The sequence below is a fragment of the Vulpes lagopus genome, chromosome 14 (genome assembly GCF_018345385.1).
Source record: "Vulpes lagopus strain Blue_001 chromosome 14, ASM1834538v1, whole genome shotgun sequence".
NCBI classification, from domain to species: Eukaryota; Metazoa; Chordata; class Mammalia; order Carnivora; family Canidae; genus Vulpes; species Vulpes lagopus.
The window spans coordinates 25,230,390-25,247,337 of record NC_054837.1 but is presented as its reverse complement, the minus strand read 5'-3'; the positions used below and the strand labels follow the sequence as shown (position 1 = coordinate 25,247,337).

The 16,948-nt window shown below is 48.8% G+C and overlaps 1 protein-coding gene across 7 annotated transcripts in view; it reads right to left on the bottom strand.

Annotated features, from left to right (window-relative positions):
* Positions 1-262: 262 nt before the first annotated feature.
* The window catches only part of TBX5 (T-box transcription factor 5), a 47,238-nt gene continuing 30,552 nt past the window's right edge, over positions 263-16,948 (bottom strand). For 6 of the 7 annotated variants that reach the window (XM_041729568.1, XM_041729564.1, XM_041729567.1 and 3 more), the window contains 2 exons: positions 11,430-11,656; positions 263-1,902 (listed from right to left, as the gene is read on the bottom strand). In XM_041729568.1, the coding sequence (XP_041585502.1) occupies positions 1,325-1,902; positions 11,430-11,656 (805 nt within the window). In that variant the 3' untranslated portion in view covers positions 263-1,324. The remainder of the gene's footprint in view (positions 1,903-11,429; positions 11,657-16,948) is intronic. The other variant, XM_041729570.1, reaches the window with a different exon arrangement.

The following is a 16,948-nucleotide window of genomic DNA, read 5'->3' as shown; positions in this document are numbered from 1 at the left end:
TTTCGAGTATTAATAAAATTAAAAGCTCTTGGCCAGCTCCCATGCTGGATTCATTTCATGTTATTACTTAATTAGAACTCCTATTTATAAATAAATAGTACCAGTAAAATATTACATCTGAAGAACCCTGCAATAATGTTTTACTTACACGCTTATTTTTTTTTATACTGTTTTCTGCTTTCAATAACCACAGTTTTGTGTCAGCATCTGGTGTCGGTGTGATTTCTTTGGAGAGAACCAATCGGCGAGCACGTCTTGCCTCTTCTTTAGGAACGGTGGGCTTTGCTTTGCATCTGGGTCGGGTCCTCGGTGGTGGAGGTTTGGAAGCTTGGGGCTGGCTTTGTGTTTTATCTGGAAGAATATTTATTTTGGCCTTTTTGCAACGCTTGTCAGCACAGAGCTTGCTCCTTGCTTATCACAGTTCTGCCCGCATGTAAACCAGGGCTTTTTAAGTTTTTCAAAGCAAGCTTTCCGGTCGGGAAGCTATAGGCCACGTTTTAGCGACAGACGGCTGGAAAGACCTAGAGCTGGGAAGACGGGAGGGCCAAGATAGAGGAGGCCAGATGCAGGGCAACGTTAGCCTCCACTGGGAAGGAGAGGGCCGAACTGGGCTCTGTGATGATGGGCAAGGGAGGAAAAAAATCAGACAAAAGCTGGGACATAGGGAACCTTTTCAGGAACATCACATGGCAGAGGTAGGTAATTTCTTAGTCGAGGGCAGGGTGGCAAAATTTAGGTTTCAGGGGTGGTATATTTGAGGGGAACCTCACAAGTACATATTTTTAAACACACTTGCCTCAGACCTCCCCAAAATAAGGGACTGGGTCCCATGAAGAAAATTGAAAGAAAAAAATATATTATTATTTATTATATAACAATGTCAACATTAACACCAAGACAGGGAAGGCTCCAACTCCGCCGTTAGGATAAAACACTCGATAAAGGCAAGGCTTTCCGGAGACCAAAAGGAGGAATCACGGAGGACATCTGGAGGTGGTGTGAGTGAACATGGCTGGCCAATGAGAGTGGTCATTGTGGAGGGAGGGGTTGTGGAGGGGTGGGGGCTCATCTCTTTTGGTTGGGTTTTTTTAAGTTTTGAGACGGCACAACAAAGTCACATTTTTTGAATCGTGGTTTCAAACGACTGATTAGATCAGCGCCCGGGGCTCGCGAGTGCAGACGTGAAAACAGGCTGTAATGAAAAATGTCATCCGTATCTCATCCATGGGGCTCTCTCTGCTACTGTCTTTCACTTTCTCCCACGTACTCTCTCTCTCTCTCTCCTCTCTCTCTAGCACACGTCTGTGACGAAGCAGGCCTCACTTTAGCTGTTCTCGCTCCACTCTGGCACCATGGCCACTCCGTGCACAGAGTGGTACTGGTGCGGGGACAGGGTCCTTGGCACGCCGTGAGAATAGAGGAACTCCGAGGGCTGCAGGCTGCCGGGGGACTGCAGGCCAGTCTGAGGCCCACACTGCCTGACCACAGGCTGGTGGGCCACGGAGCTCTGGTGCTGGAACATTCCCTCTCCGAGCTGCGGGGAGCCGTGGTTGGCCATGCCGGCCAGCCGGGGCACCAGGGGCCCCGAGGTGAAGTGAGCCGAGAAGTGCTGGTAGGGGAGCCTGTCCATGGGCTGCACCGTGGTGACCGTGCAGCTGCTGTAGGAGGGCATGCTGGGCCACGTGTTGCAGCTAATGTCCTCCAGGCTGGGCACCGGCTCGCTGGGCGGCGCTGAGCTGGCGTACATGCAGGCCTGCCGCTGGGCTGACTCTGTCCTGTAGGAGGCGCCCAGGCCCTGCTGCTGGGGGTAGCCGGCCCGGTAGAAGGGGTCCTCCTCGCTGGGCGACGTCTCCATGTAGGGCTTCTTATAGGGATGCTCTGTAGTGGAACACTCTTCATCTGCTAAGACAGGAGGAGAGACACCGGTGAGGCCGGGACCAGCCACCCTTCCGCTAAGGGCGGACACACTGCCCAAGGACTGAAGAACCAGGTCCCGGAGACTCTGAGCTCCGGCCTCCGTTATGATCAGAAGATGTAATGGCAGGGAGGTAATGGTGGAGACTCAGAGCAAAGACCTGGACCTTTCTGGGCTCAGTTTCATCTATAACACTGCAAGGGTAATAGGACACTGTTCTACAGAGGGAAGTGTGGACAAAGAGATGGGAGCCTATAGACTCAGCACTTCGTCCAGGGCTTGGTAGTGGAACACACCCAATAAGCAGAAAACAATTACTAGGGGCACCTGGGTGGCTCAGTGGTTGAGCGTCTGCCTTCCGCCCAGGGCGTGATCCCGGAGTCCTGGGATCGAGTCCCACATCGGGCTCCCCGCAGGGAGCCTGCTTCTCCCTCTGCCTGTGTCTCTGCCTCTCTGCCTCTCTCTGTGTCTCTCATGAATAAGTAAATAAAATCTTCAAAAAACAAGAAAGAAAGAAAACAATTACTATTATCTTCCCTCCACCCTGGCATGTACATTCCATGAAGACGGAACACTGTGTTACCCATCTCGATATTCTCCAGAATCCCGAACGTACCTAGGAACCAAAATAACAATAATAATACCACTCACAATAACAGTACGAACAAACACAAACGGCATTTACTCCGTCCGGTACTGTTCTAAGCACTCTCCGGAAGGTACCCTATGCAGCCTGCACAGCAGCCCTATGGGGTGGGCTCCGATGATCCTCATTTGCAGATCACAAAACAGAAGCACAAAGAGGTTGAGAAACTCACTTGAGGTCCTACATACGTGGCTGATAACAGTGGAGCAGGGGGGAGGGAGATTAGAATTCAAGTAATCTAATTACAAGTCTCTGCTCTTTGGGACCACGGCACAAGAAAGCATGCACTAAATATCTGTGCAATAGACAGAAGGCCAGATGGACAAGTGCACAGATGGATGGGAGCTCGGACGAATCCCCAGATCCTTTCCTGAAGTCTCTGTCAGCAGGTCCCAGTTAATATCTGGTAGAGTTGGTACCACTTAATGGGTCGCTGTTTCCTTACTGAAAAAAGCCCCTTCTCTTCCCCCAGACACCAGTTGGTCCCCAGCTTAGGGCAGTGGAGAGAATTCTGTCCCTGAAAGAGGGTCTTCCATAACTACTTTGGGGTCACTGCCTCCTTTGTGAGCAAACCAAAGTGCTAGGCTCTCTCCTAGAAAACCACACAAAAACACAAAGTTTTGAAAACTTCATGTGCCTAACACAGGTTTGCACGCATTTTGGAGAAGCTCAAAGAGCCCCTAAAATCCAGACCCCAGGTTAAGAAGGGCAGACATATCTGAGTTTAAACCTGGTTCTTGGGGCACCTGGGTGGCTCAGTGGTTGAGCATTCAGCTCAGGTCGTGATCCCGGGGTCCTGGGATTGAGTCCCACATCGGGCTCCCTGCATGGAGCCTGCTTCTCCCTCTGCCTGTGTCTCTGCCTCTCTCTCTCTCTCTCTCTCTCTCTCTCTCTGTCTCTCGTGAATAAATAAATAAAATCTTTTTTTAAAAAAATCTGGTTCTCCTACTTCACATGCGTGTGCCAGCAGCGGGGCATCTGCCCTCTCCGAGACCCGTTCTCAGCATGTCTGAATCAGAGTTAGTAATACTTACCTCACCTGGCAGCTAAGAATTCAATAAATCAAGCACGTAAATCTCCTGCTATCTGTCATCAAGAGCAGCTCTTGCTGCAAGGGTAACACCACCAGTTAGTCTCTCGGCAGACCTAGTCTAGATTAACACACCTCCAGGTGTTTCCTTTGGGGAAGCAATGCTTGAGAATTCTGACCAGCATGTAAACCTGCACACAGATTCCCCCCTTAGCTGCAATTTCATCTTCCAACCCGGAGATTTGCCATCCTTGTCTTCCAATCTCTTCTGAATCAATATGTGGGGCACTTGACGGGATGAACACCGGGCTTTATACTATATGTTGGCAAATCGAACTCCAATAAAAAATATATACATAAAAAAAAGAACGCCTGTCATCGGGGTGGGGGGAGTGTGAAGAAAAAGGAAACACTGGAGCCTTCCTGCACTTCACCTCCACCAACAGTCGGTGGCCTGGGGGCCGGACACAGAACCAAACCATGGGAGGAGACCAAAGTTCTTATTTATTGAGCACCTACTAAGTGACCTTTCCCTGGTCTCACCGTAAGTCCTCAAGGTGCCCGCTCTCACGCCTGTCTCAGAGGTAGTCACCTTCCCAAGGGCACGGAACTAGGAAGGAGAGAGGCGGGAATCAGAGCCAGGTCTTACTTTGCCAACCACACCTTGCTTCCGGCTCTCTTGATTTCTCATACCGAATGTCACTCACCGAGCCATCCAACAGAGGTGTCCGGAGCCCCTAACAGGCGTCAGGTGCTGGGGATAGAGAGGTCAATAAATAGCCATGGCCCTGCTCAGTGCAATTAAGTGGGGGGCCCTCCCCACCCCCCACCCAGCAGTGACTGCGGCGGGAGGCTGACACTCGGTGAATGGGAGGTGGCCCTTGCATATAAAGCTCCAAGTTACTCATTCACTACAGGGTGAGTCTTCAGTTTTGCACAAGATTCTAAAGCAGCTTCCCAACTCAAGTAGGATAGCTTGGGCTTGGGTTCCACCAGACGCTTCCAGAGGTATCACATTCTGAGTGACCCCCATGGGTAGGTACAAAATTGGCCGCGCCAAAACACATCTCTGCTTGGGATTGCACCCACCTCATAGTGAGCACACTGTTTTTTTTAGCTAGACTCTTTCTGGGACACATCTGGGCCCCATAGGACGCCCAACCATTTGTCCAAAATAAAAGCAAAAAATGTGGTCTCTCTTCCAGGTGCTTTGTCTACATCATGCCAACCATCCAGATGTTTGAAGACATCCAGATGAGCTGGGGGCCACTTTTTTTCACCTTTCAACTGGGCATTTGTTTTTGGCGTCTTGAAAACATTGCTCCACTGGACTTTTCCTGTCCTCCCCACCTCCTCCCTCAGTCCCCTCGTGCCTCCATGCTTCCTTCCAACCCTCCTCCCCCGGATCCATAAATCTGAATGTTTCCATTGTTGCTAGAATCATAACCTTTGGGTTTTCCATTTAACCAGGGCGTTCCCCTTTTCAATAATCAAAAGTACAGCTGCAGGGTACCCTTGGCAAGAGAAAAAAAACAAGGCAAACTAACCATTCCCGAGTTTCTGATCCCCTTCCAGATTTGTTACAAGCAGAAAAAAAAAAAAGGAAGAATAATATGAAAAAGGCCGGAGCACATTTTGGAAAATCGTAAAATTACACATTCCAGTCTTTAATAACCCAAAGATCTGATGCAGAGTCCTAAGAAAAGCAAAAAGCTGGCTTATTCATGAAAGCGGGTCCCGAGCATTCTCAAATTCCTCTTGGACCTCATCACATTGTAAAGAAATTCCAAAGCATGGATCCAAATTTCAGGTCGGTGGTGATAAATGGGTGGGATGTAATCCCTGTATTTGTTTTGGTTATGGTTTGGTTTCTTTCTCTACTGGGAGCCTGATAACTGGTCAACAGCAAAGACCTCTTTCCCAGCCAAGTCATGTCTACCTTCCACAGTTGGGGAATGGGCTGGATTCAAACATCAAGTCTTCCATGAGATGGGTCTGTTCTCAGTTTCAGAAAGTTGTGTAGTAAGAGTGGCCAGTTGTCTTCCACCCGTCCTGAACCCAACTAAAGTCTCTTGAACAACAGGAAAGCTCTTCCTGAATCTCAGCACCAATCACTCCATAGCACTGTGAAATATTCTGGCTCCTTGCATTTTTTTAGTGGCTTTTGATTCTGGATAAAGTGGCTTTAATGATAAATCCAGAGCACAAGTTTTAGAGCAGAGTCACATCTCTGACTTTCCTTGGCTACATGACCTTGGGCAAACCATGGCACCATATTCCAATCTCAGTTCTTGCCTATGTATGGAGATAATACTTAAAGGTTCTTGCAGGAACAGAGATGGGTAATAAAGTGTCCAAATCTTATCTGTCCAAGTAACAGAGGTCTCCTCTCTTTTCCCTCTTAGAAGATCGGACAGATGGCTCTGTGGATGTTGTCCAATGCTTGAAGGTATCCAAGTGGATTCCAGAGCAGAAAAACTCACAAGGCTGCTTTTAAATTGCTAATCCCATTAAGCAAGTATCGTCACTCTTCCCAAATAGGTCGTTTCTCTTGCTGATTGGGTTCATTCGGATGAAAGATCCTGGTGAACCTCCACTCCTTGGCTGAGTGACTTTCAGCAAGTCAGAAGTGGAACTATAATTCAGGCTTTCTGAGTCACAAAACGGTACTCTGACAGCCTAGCCTTTCAGCTTTTGCAAAATCCACTGTGTTCAGAAAATCACCTTGACCTGATGGATGGATGGATGAATGGATGGATGGACAGATTGGCAGACAGATGGTGTGTGTGTCTCCCTGCATAATGTTAGCTCTTAGCTCAAAGTGAGAAGGACTGGATCGGTATTGTGGGAAGATTCTCAATGGGTAACCAAAAGACCCCAGTCCAACCCTCACTGAACCACCATCTAAAAATCATTGCATTTATCTACTTGCTTATTAGCTGCCTCTTAGAGAAGAATACAAGTTTCAGGAGAGCAGGGACCTTTGCCACCTTGCTGTCCCCTTACCCCATATCCTTGGGAAAGTGTCAGGTACAAAGTGAATGCTCAAGCATTATTTATCTCACGAATGCATCCCAGATCAGCCACATGACCTTGGGAAGGTAATCCAACCTCCCAGTCCCCTTTACACCCTGCAAAATGGAGATGGAGGGCACCCTCCCTCCTCTGCTCAGGGGGCTGGGATGAGGATCTCGTGAAGGAAACGATGTGAAATTGCTCTAAAAACGCACTGCACTGACAAAAGGACACCCCACAAACCCCTTTTCTGTATCTCCTTCCTTCTCCCCTCCTACCTCTGACTTCCCTTCAAATAGCCAAGGCAGTGTATGGCTTTGCTAAAATCTTTATTTGGGTTGCCTCTCATTTCGAAGGTGGGGGGTGCTGGTTATCAGGGTGGGAGGAGGAAAGAAAGACAGACAAGGGCTCTCCCAGGCCCCGGGGTCTTGGATTTGATTGAGTGGCATTGATAAAAGACCTTCCCGGCTCTTTTGGCTCTATCCATCGGGAGAGATAGTTTGGAGACAGCTGGGTCCTAACACAAGGAGCCCTCTGGCCTGCCAGGCCCTTTGACATTTCATTGGGCCTGCCTCCTGGGCTTGTTGGAAAGGAGACAGACAATGAGGGGAAGTCAGATAGTGGGGAAAGCAGGGCGGGGTGGGGAGGGGGGAAAGCCACCCATGGAGTTATCACTTCACGGGAATCCCAAACTGGAAGGAAACCTCGCTGATTCCTTATCACCTTACAATGGAGGCTGATGATGAATTGCTTTTTTGTCTAGGAGGCACGCAGGACAGACAGAGCCTGGCTGGAATGCTCCCTGTCCCCCGGGAGCTCCTTTTGGGGTGGAGAGAGGTGAGGAGGGCAGAGGTCTGTGGAAAGGGGAAGGGAGTGTGCACCCCGAGCTGCAGGGACCATGCTGTGAACCTGAGGCAGGACCACTCACTAGCCGGGTGACAAGGGATAAGTCACTCAAATTCCTTAAGCCTCAATCTCTGAATCTGTGGAGGGGGTCACTCTTCACCTCGTTATCTGCAGTGGGTCCCCGGGGCCTGATCGCACCCACACCTGCAGCTCTTGTGGCCGCACCCCTGGGCTGAGCACTGTCATCTCAGGCCTCAGAGCCTACAACAGCCTCTCGGCAGAGCTCTGGAGCCAGTCCTCATCCTCCCACTCCCCCATCACAGCAGAGCGTCTGCTTCCAAACAGAAACTTCATCACACCCCTCATAGGTTGAAACCCTTCCGATGGCTGCCCAGGGGTATTAGGATAAAATCTAAAGTCCTGGGGTACCTGGGTTGGGCTCAGTCAGTTGAGTGTCTGACTCTTGGTCTTTGGCTCAGGTCACGGTCTCAGGGTCCTGGGATCAAGCCCTATATCAGGCTGTGCGCTCAATGGGGAGTCTGCTTGTCCCTCTCCCTCTGCTCCTCCTCCTGCTTGCACACATATGCCCTCTTTCTCTCTCTCTCCTCTCTCTCTCTCTCTCTTTCTCTCCCCCCCCCCATAAATAAATATCTTTAAAAAAAAAACTGAAGTCCTGGAAATAGCTTCCAAGGGCTGGCAGCGTGCTGGCTCCTCCCTCTCTCTGTAGCTCGTCTGCCTCTACTTCCCCTCAATGTGCTCCAGCCATACTGGCCCTGCGTTTGATCCCCAGTGGGGGCTGGCTCTCCACCTTCTGAGGGGCTGCACCCGTACCCTCTTCTCTGTCTGGATACCACCCATCTCTCTTTTCCTATCCAGCTCCTACTCCTCAGACCTGGGCTTAAATCCCCCTGACCCCCGTTCCTGCCAGATACCCCCACATCATATGCGTCAGCACATTGCCCACCTCCTTCATAGCATCAGATCACTATTTAAATAAAGCAGCTGTATCATCCTCTATAATAACATCTGACCTGCTGGTGACTGTGAGCTTCCAAAGTGCTGAACAGTAGCCAGCTAAGGTGCACTGAGCACTTAGATGTGTTGGGTCCTGTTCTGGGTGCGTTGCATGGACTCTCTCGTTTCATCTCATTACGACCCTACAGGGAAGGTAGTACTGTAATCCTCGCTTTGCAGACTAGGGAGTTGAGGCTGAGAAGCAGGCAGCTTGCCCGTGGCCACAGTGCTAGAAAGTGTCAACTGCTGTGATGTCCTGTAGCAGACAGCCCACCAACTTCAGCTTCCCCTGTGGCCACCTCAAATTGACCCTGAGCTCACCTGAGGATCCTGCCAAATGCCCCACGCAGGTCATCTGCTCACGTCATCAGATGAGTTCATCCCTTTGCTTTCAAAGCCTTCCCATGCCACCCTCCAGGAGAAAAGCCTTTACAAGGATGCTGCAGTAAATACTGAGTCTTAAAAGTACCTTGATTCTTTTAAACTTCTTCCTCCCCTTCTTTCGGCCTGGCATTAATTTATTCGACAGAACTCCCTAATTCAAACCTGATGAGCTCTCCATCAGTAGGTTTGACTCAGACTGAAGACCAATTTCTAGTGAAAGATGGCATTTTGAGATTGTAGCTGATAAGCAAAAGTAACGGGGACCGTCCACTGCGTGACTTGGAGCTCAGCAGAGCCTGCAGGCCAGGCATGGGTTCAAATTCCGCCTCCGGGAACCACCAGCACACATATGCTGTCTGAGCCTCAGTTTCCCTGTTTGTAAAATGGGCAAATAACAGCACCTACTTAACAGTGTTATCAAAAGGCTGTGGCCCAGAACCTAGAAAGGGCTCCCTTCAATAGGAACAGAATTCCTGTGCAGGGACCTGTGCCCCAGGGGACATCCTTAACCCGTGCTTGTGCCTAAAGAAGCAGACACATTTGCAGGCATCTGGTCTCCACCCCAGGTGGTAGAGGACATGCTGGGAGCCTGGCCAGGGGGCCTATTGGGGCAATATTATTGTTCAGGCCTTCGAAATCCAAGGAGCTTGGATGGACTTCAGGTTAAGTCTGGAAACTCAGCCTCACCCAGGTCAGCTCCCCAGCCCCAGGCTTGAACCAATGACATTCTCTCCTTCGAAACGCAAGATCGGTAAATGTCAAATAGTCAAACTGTGCTCCTTTCCTCAAGTAACCTCAGCTCAGAGAAAGCTGCCAAAGCATCCAGTTCTTGTCAGTGAGTTAATTTTAAAAAGAAGAAAAAGAAGAAGACGATGACAACAATGATGAAGTTCCAGACACTGGCTGTTGGACTTCCAAAGGCATCGAAGTGGCCACTGAGTATGGGAGGTATGACAGGCCACTCTTAAGATTAAGATTTGGGCTTACTGGAGCAAACCAGTGACTGCTTATTGGGTCAACCCTGTGCTCAATATTTCCTGACAAGCACAATTTCCTGACATCTCCACACCAAGCCTATAGACAGGTCCCATCATGAGACCAAATCTACAGATTAGACAAAAAAAAATAAGGCTTAGAGCAGTTAAGTAACTTCCCCCTAATCATAAAAATTTTCAAATGGCAAAGGTAGGACTCATCCCCATTGTACATGGCTCCTGCCCCCCCACACACACACATCTGCTTTCTTAAAACTTCACCCAGATAAGCAGCCTTTCCCTCCTCTTCCTCTATGGATGCCCTTCCTGGAGCTATACCTGCCATTCACAAAATCAAAGCTAACACTTGCTGGGCACTAACCGAGCATCAGGTACTCTCAGGAACTCAAGCATCATTTACAAAGTGAGAAACTAAGGCACAGAGAGGCCAGGACACCTGGATGAGGTCACACAAAGAAGCTGGTGGCAGAGTTGAGACTTGAGACTGTGTCCTCTGGCCCTATCGCCCACGCTGTCCCCACCATGCCTGTCTGCCACTCACACAAGCGACTGCTCTATTAAGCTGAACTCAACCACACCCGCTTTGATTCTAGCTAAAAAAATGTGCCACCAGAAACTTCCTTTGTATTACAGTCCTAGATTCAGATGACTTAGTAAAAGTCACCCATTTCTCATTTGGCAAAAACAAAACAAAACAAAACAAGACAAAACAAAACAAAAAAAAAACCAATGATGTGTCCAGGATTTAAGCTAAATTTAAAGACAAAATGCACAGGAAAGAAGAGGTCAGAATCCACCCTCCCAAGAGAAACCCTAGCACATAAATCAAAGCACATCCAACTACAAGAAGGCTCCCTGCAGCATGACTTGTGATACAACCAGAAATGCTAGAAGCAGCCACCATGTCCACTTGTGGGAGTGGAAGAATAAACCCCATTCCATCCTTTTGAGGCCATATTTTCTCTTTAGCTAAAAAGCAAGAAGTACCTCTAGCATCATGAAATGATCATCTACAATGTATTCTTGAGCTTAAGAAATCCAAGTTGAAAGATACAGACAGGGGATCCCTGGGTGGCGCAGCGGTTTGGCGCCTGCCTTTGGCCCAGGGCGCGATCCTGGAGACCCGGGATCGAGTCCCACATCAGGCTCCTGGTGCATGGAGCCTGCTTCTCCCTCTGCCTGTGTCTCTGCCTCTCTCTCTCTCTCTCTCTATCATAAATAAATAAAAAAAAATAAAAATAAAAGATACAGACAGTATAATAACAACTGTTTAAAACAAAAACAAAACCATTTTTAGGTGTGTCTGTACATGTGCATGTGCACATGCGCACGTGTGTAAATGAATTAAATATGACTGGATGATTCAAATAAGTTTTCCCCAAGGAAGGAGCCAGAACTGGAGGAGACATGTCAAGAGAGATCCTTCAGTTTTACTTATATGGTTTGAATTTCTTAAAATCTCTGTGTATTTTTATATTACTTACATTTTTTAAAATAAATAAATATAGTTATGTGTACATTTTTGTCCTAAGGAAAGGAAGGAAAAAACAGAAAGGCAAGTTGGGTAGGGGTCATCACACTCACCTTTCCTCTTGGTGCAATGGTAAATCTGACCGTGCTCCTGGGGCAGTGGGTACGGGTTGGGCGGGGGCAGAAGGTCCTGGGAGGGGCCAGACACACCATTCTCACACTGGTACTGGGACCCCAAGTTGGATGAGGCAGAGAGAGCTCGAGGCTCACTGCTGAAAGGACTGTGATTGGAGGCTACTTTTTGTCTTACTGTGCTCCTGGGAACCACGGGATATTCTTTACTGAAAGAGAGAAGATGAGAAATAACATTGATCAGTGCCCTGATATAGAGCACTGGCTCTATATTCACTGGCTGAACCACAGGGTCAAAAAATCCACCAGAGACATGTCACAGAATAAGAAACAAAGGAATCTTTGATGAGCACAGTGATTCAATTATACCCAAGTGCATCAAATGCCACAGACATATATATTCAGGCACTAACTTTTCATGCCTTATACATTAGGCAAGTAGGTTTATGAATAGTTCTATATGTATGCGGAAAGTTAAATGAGCATCCCCAGTGAGGAACCCCTCTTCACATGGCATTTTGAAATATTTCAACCTAATGTATATGTCTTTGAATCCCCTAATTTAAAAGCTAGAAGAGCTACGTGATTACTTAGACTTAACTTCTGGGTTTCCATATTTAAAACAGGGCTGACTATTGACTTTATTAGTAAAGAAATGGCTGACCACCTAGGATTGTCAGGTATGATTCTTGGTTACCCTAATCTGGGTAGTTTGCTTCCTGTGCCTTCGAATTTCCTTTTGAGCTGCTGTACTTGTCATCGCTGACATAATATTTAACTTCTCCTCTGTGCCTTGGTTTTCCCATCTCTGAAACAGGGCTAGTAAAAATCCCCAGTTCAAACGGTTGCTGAGAGAAGAAACGAAATTAATATGTGTGAAAGCCTGAACATAGCGAGTGCTCAACAAATGTCAACCATCATCATTACTGTCATTGTTTGAGGGAGTAGGAGACAGAATGAGAGGGAAAGAGAAAAAGGAAGGGAGAAAGAAGAGTCAGGACAATAGAAACAGAGAATGGAGCATGGGATCTAAGATTAGGCAGACACAGATTCGGGTCCCATCTCCAACACTTACAGACTGTGCGCTCTTTGGAGCCTCCGCTGTCACACAGTGAACCAAGAAGAATAAAATCCACTGACATCCTATGAATAGCATCATCCCCAAGTGCCCCAAATCTGGTTTCTCACACTCTTGGGATGCGCCCCTTCAGCTCTCCTACCAGGTATTCCTATGCTCTTCCTCCCAAGAGCGTGGAAACCTCTCCTGGGAAGGAAGGAGGTGTGCTCAGCAGCACCAGAAGCTCCACAGGAAGCCAGATGGATGGGGAAGGTCAGAGTGAGAGTCTGCAGAGGAGCAGGGAGGAGGGGTGACTCTAAGATAAAAGGGAGAATTGAGAGAAGTTTCTGCACACACGTGTGAGAAGAGAATGGTCCGACCCAGAACATGTGTGCATCCATGCAGGGGAAAAGACTGCCAACATTTGGGGTGAGGAGAGGACATTGTGGACAGGAGAGTCACAGTGTGCAGGCTGGTGGAGGGGTGATCCAGGACCTCCATTCTGGAAGGCAACCAGATAGCATCTGTTTTCTTAAAAATGTACAATCATGTGGATCTGACAATCTGATTACTAATAACTTTCCTGAGAAGTTTTTCGGATCAGTGTGCAAAGACCTAAGCAGGAGGCATTTCTCTGAAGCACTGTCTGTGCCTGGGAAAAAACAAGAAACAGTGTAAATGCCCTCGTTAATGGTTCAGCTCAGAATGAAATACTACACAGGCTTCAAAAAGAATGAGGAGGCTGAACGCACATGGATGCAAAAAGCCATGCAAGGTGACTAGAGGTAGTGGGACACACTGAACATCATCTAACTTACTTCCCTCAGGAGGTGGGGATATGGAAAATCTTTTAGGATACTTGCTATTTTGTGCACATCGGAAAGCCAAATCAGAAGCCCTGCTTGGATGAAAAGCAAAACAGAGATGAAGATGAAGACATTCAAAGCTGCCCTGTACCTCTCCCAAGAAGACTACTTGCAGGTGGGTGGGTGGGGGGGGTGGCAGGAGGGGTAGAACAGTATTTGGATCTGATCCTATTATCTGTAAAACGTAGGAAAGCTGCTACTTCTCGGGAAACGTGCAGTCTTCGTAAAACCCCCAGAATGAGTCCTCCACCACCTCCCCCAGGCCTGTAGCACACCCAGCCCAATGTCCTTGCTAACTCTGTGAGCTTAGATAAGGCACGTCACCTAGCTGAGCCTTCGTTTCCCCATCTATGAAATAAGCAAAGCACAGAGATGGAATGGAGAGACCACAGCATTCTGCCCCAAGCCCCCCGATATCCTCCTAAACCTGAATAACCCACTGGACTCTTAATTACTACTTTGATATTTAAGACTCTGGGTATAGTGGAAAGAATGAAGGTGTCAGATTCAGGAAGATGCGTGTTCTGTAAAAGATCTGCCATCTAATGCTGTGTGGCCTTGGATGAGGCACTTAATCTCTCTGAGCCTCACGAGACTGTTGAAAAGATCCCACAATATGCCCTAGAAAATACCTGGCACTTGGGAGAAAGTACTGTTATGCCTTTACAAAATGACTCATGCTTCCAGCCCACAGAATTTCTCAGGAGGAAATAGTTCCGTAAAGCCTGTCTCCTTAAATTGGGAGGCCTTTACTCAGGGGCCTGGGGGGGGGGGGGGCGGAGGGGGGGACTTAAGATCTAAATTTGGGTTTTTAAAATGACGTCTTTATTTTTCACTAATCTTGAATTGAAACTTAGCATTCCTTTCTGTTACAAACGTAGGCAACAAGCCATGGTTGTATTAGCAGCCCTAGCGACTGTCATCAACAGAAATCAAATCATCTCATTTCCATTGCAGCTGCCGTACATGCCTCAAGATACCATTTATGCTTATCACAACTTCAGAATTACAGTCAGACCTGCTACTACATCCCGTTACTTGAGGCATTATAAAGTGCACGTAAGGCCATACGGCCATTTAAAAATATTTTGATAACTACGTTTCTGTAGAACTGGTTTACTTTTTGCAATCTACGCAGCTGATATTACGTGTTTACTCACGTTAGCCTGAGAAGTGTGACACTTAAGTGTCACCAGGCCACCAGAGAGGCCCATGGTACTGAACAGGCTAAGAATTCTTCCCTAGAAGAAACACTATCAGTAAACCTTCAACTTGGTTGTGATTTTTGCCATAAACCAACTATTCTATGTATCGTGAGTACACCTGAAATCGGGTCACATACAAAGAGCAGTACATCAAACACTGTGTGAAGGATGCTGCATTGGCCCTTTCCATCCTTTCTGTGACCCTATGAAGTAGGTACTGGTTTTGTCCCCACTTTACAGATGAGGAGAACAAGGTCCTGGGAGGTTAAGCCACTTGCCTATGGCCACAGAGCTAGAAAGAGACACAACTAGAATTCTAACCCCACTGTCTCTTAACTACTACCAGACAGGCTCCTGGTGACCTCTTTCAATTTTTAGAACACAATAGACTTTTAGGAGAGCAGGGGGTTTAGGGCTGAAGCCTCCTCTCCTACTTCTCCCACCCCTTCTCCTCCCCATCTCCACCCTGGCCCCTGACTTTGTTTGTCATGTGAAAGCGCGTCAGCGTAGCCAGGCAGGGGACACGGAGCGTCTGCCAAGTTTCCATGAGGCTACGGAGCCCTCACGACACCCAGGGGTCCCCTGGCCGAGCCCTCCTGTGGCATGTGCCACCTCTGAGCCAAAGCTGGAGCCATCCTGAGCAGCCACACCACTTGGAATCTCCCCCTGGGGCCAGAAGTCTGAAAGGAATGAAGTTAGCTTTACGGTCCTCTCTTTGCGGCTCCAGCTACGTAATGGAAAAAAAAAAAAAAAAAAAGAAGGAGGAGGAGGAGGACTTGGAGAAGGAGGTGGAGGAGGAAAATTATAATAATAATAAAACATTATAAAAGTCAAATCTCGCTGGCAATTCTATTTAGGTCTGCCTAGTTCAAGAACCAAGCTGCCAGAGCTCCAACAGGAAGGGGGAAATCTCTTTTAGTTTTATATTCTTAATGGGGATGGTTATTTTTTTTTTTAATTAAAGAAAACAACTCCCAAAAAATGTTGGCTGAGGGATTTTACAAGAGAATGTATCAATGGACTCTGTGGAACTCTCCCTTCTAGCGCTGCCAAATTGCAAAATTACTCTCTGGAAAGGCCAAATCCTGCTTTTGATTACTAACACTCACAGAAGTGGGAAAGCCATATCATCCCAATAACCACTCGTCCCTCGCAGCTTGTTTTTCTCCAAGGCGCTACAAACATCCTCCCCTCCGTCCATCAGGAACACCTCAATTTGGGGCCTGCCATACAATGTCCCCACGTCCAGCTGACAGGTGTCAAAATCGGAGCGGGTGAGGGCAGGGGACCACAGAGGCAGAGGGAAGAGGGGGTCTGCACCCAGCTCCTGGCTGCACCAGCCGGGGGAATGCAATCAGTGGCAATACGACCCCGCTCTCTTCCCCAGCAGCCTGAGCACATCGGTGAAGAACCCAGGGCACAAGGGAAGACAAGGAAAGGTCGAAAAGTCTGTGTGTCCCGGAAGCAGGGCGGCAACAAAATGCTATTTTTTTTCCAGCCTCATCCTCGTCTCACACCTCCAGCTCCTCATCAGCACTGTTCCTGGGGGGCCTCTTAATGCTCCAGCCACCGTACTGGTCACCGGACACGCCTTCCCTCCTTTGATCCGGGGGACAACCCCACTCCGTCGGTGTGATGAGATACGCATTAGAGGTAAAGGAACTGAGGCTCAGAGAGGTTAAGCAACTCCTCCCAGATCACACAGTGACGAAGAGGACAAAGCTGAGCTGGGCGCGGGGTCGGCGCTATTCCCAAGCTCTTGCCAACGAACTTCTACTTGATCATAGAGAACTACGGGGTGCACGGGGTGCACGGGGCAACAGGGCAACTCAGCCCCCTGTTCCACGAGGCATCCTGCTGCTAACGGTCGGGCAGGGCTGCTCGGGGCCATGTGAGTCCTACCGGTCAATCTGTCAGTCCTGCTCGGGCAACCCTTAGTATGCCAGAGTCGGACCTCGCCGCTCTCGGCCGTGTCACCCAGCTGTGGCCGCATCCTCGCCCATGCTAACTGCCACCCCCCCCCCCCGCCGCCGCAGCACCTCGGCTGGCCCCCGGGTGTCGGAGCCCGCGGACCAGGACCAGCTCCTCCCCGGCTCGGGCCCCCCTCACGTTCTGTTCCACGTGAGCGAGTGCAGTGAATGACGCCATTGTCGCCGGGTCTGGGTTGTAAAACATTACAAGGGAACACTGAAACCCGCGGCCAAACTGCATCCGTAGCCCGCCGCCAGCTAACGAACGCCCCCGAGAACGTTTTCCACTGCGGCCCACTGAATTGGTCTTTTCAAGGGAGCAGGTGGCAGGGGCGCTGGGGTGCTGCGGGGGGCGGCGGTTGTGTGTCCCCCCACCCACCCCGCCACCGCGGCGCTGCTCACT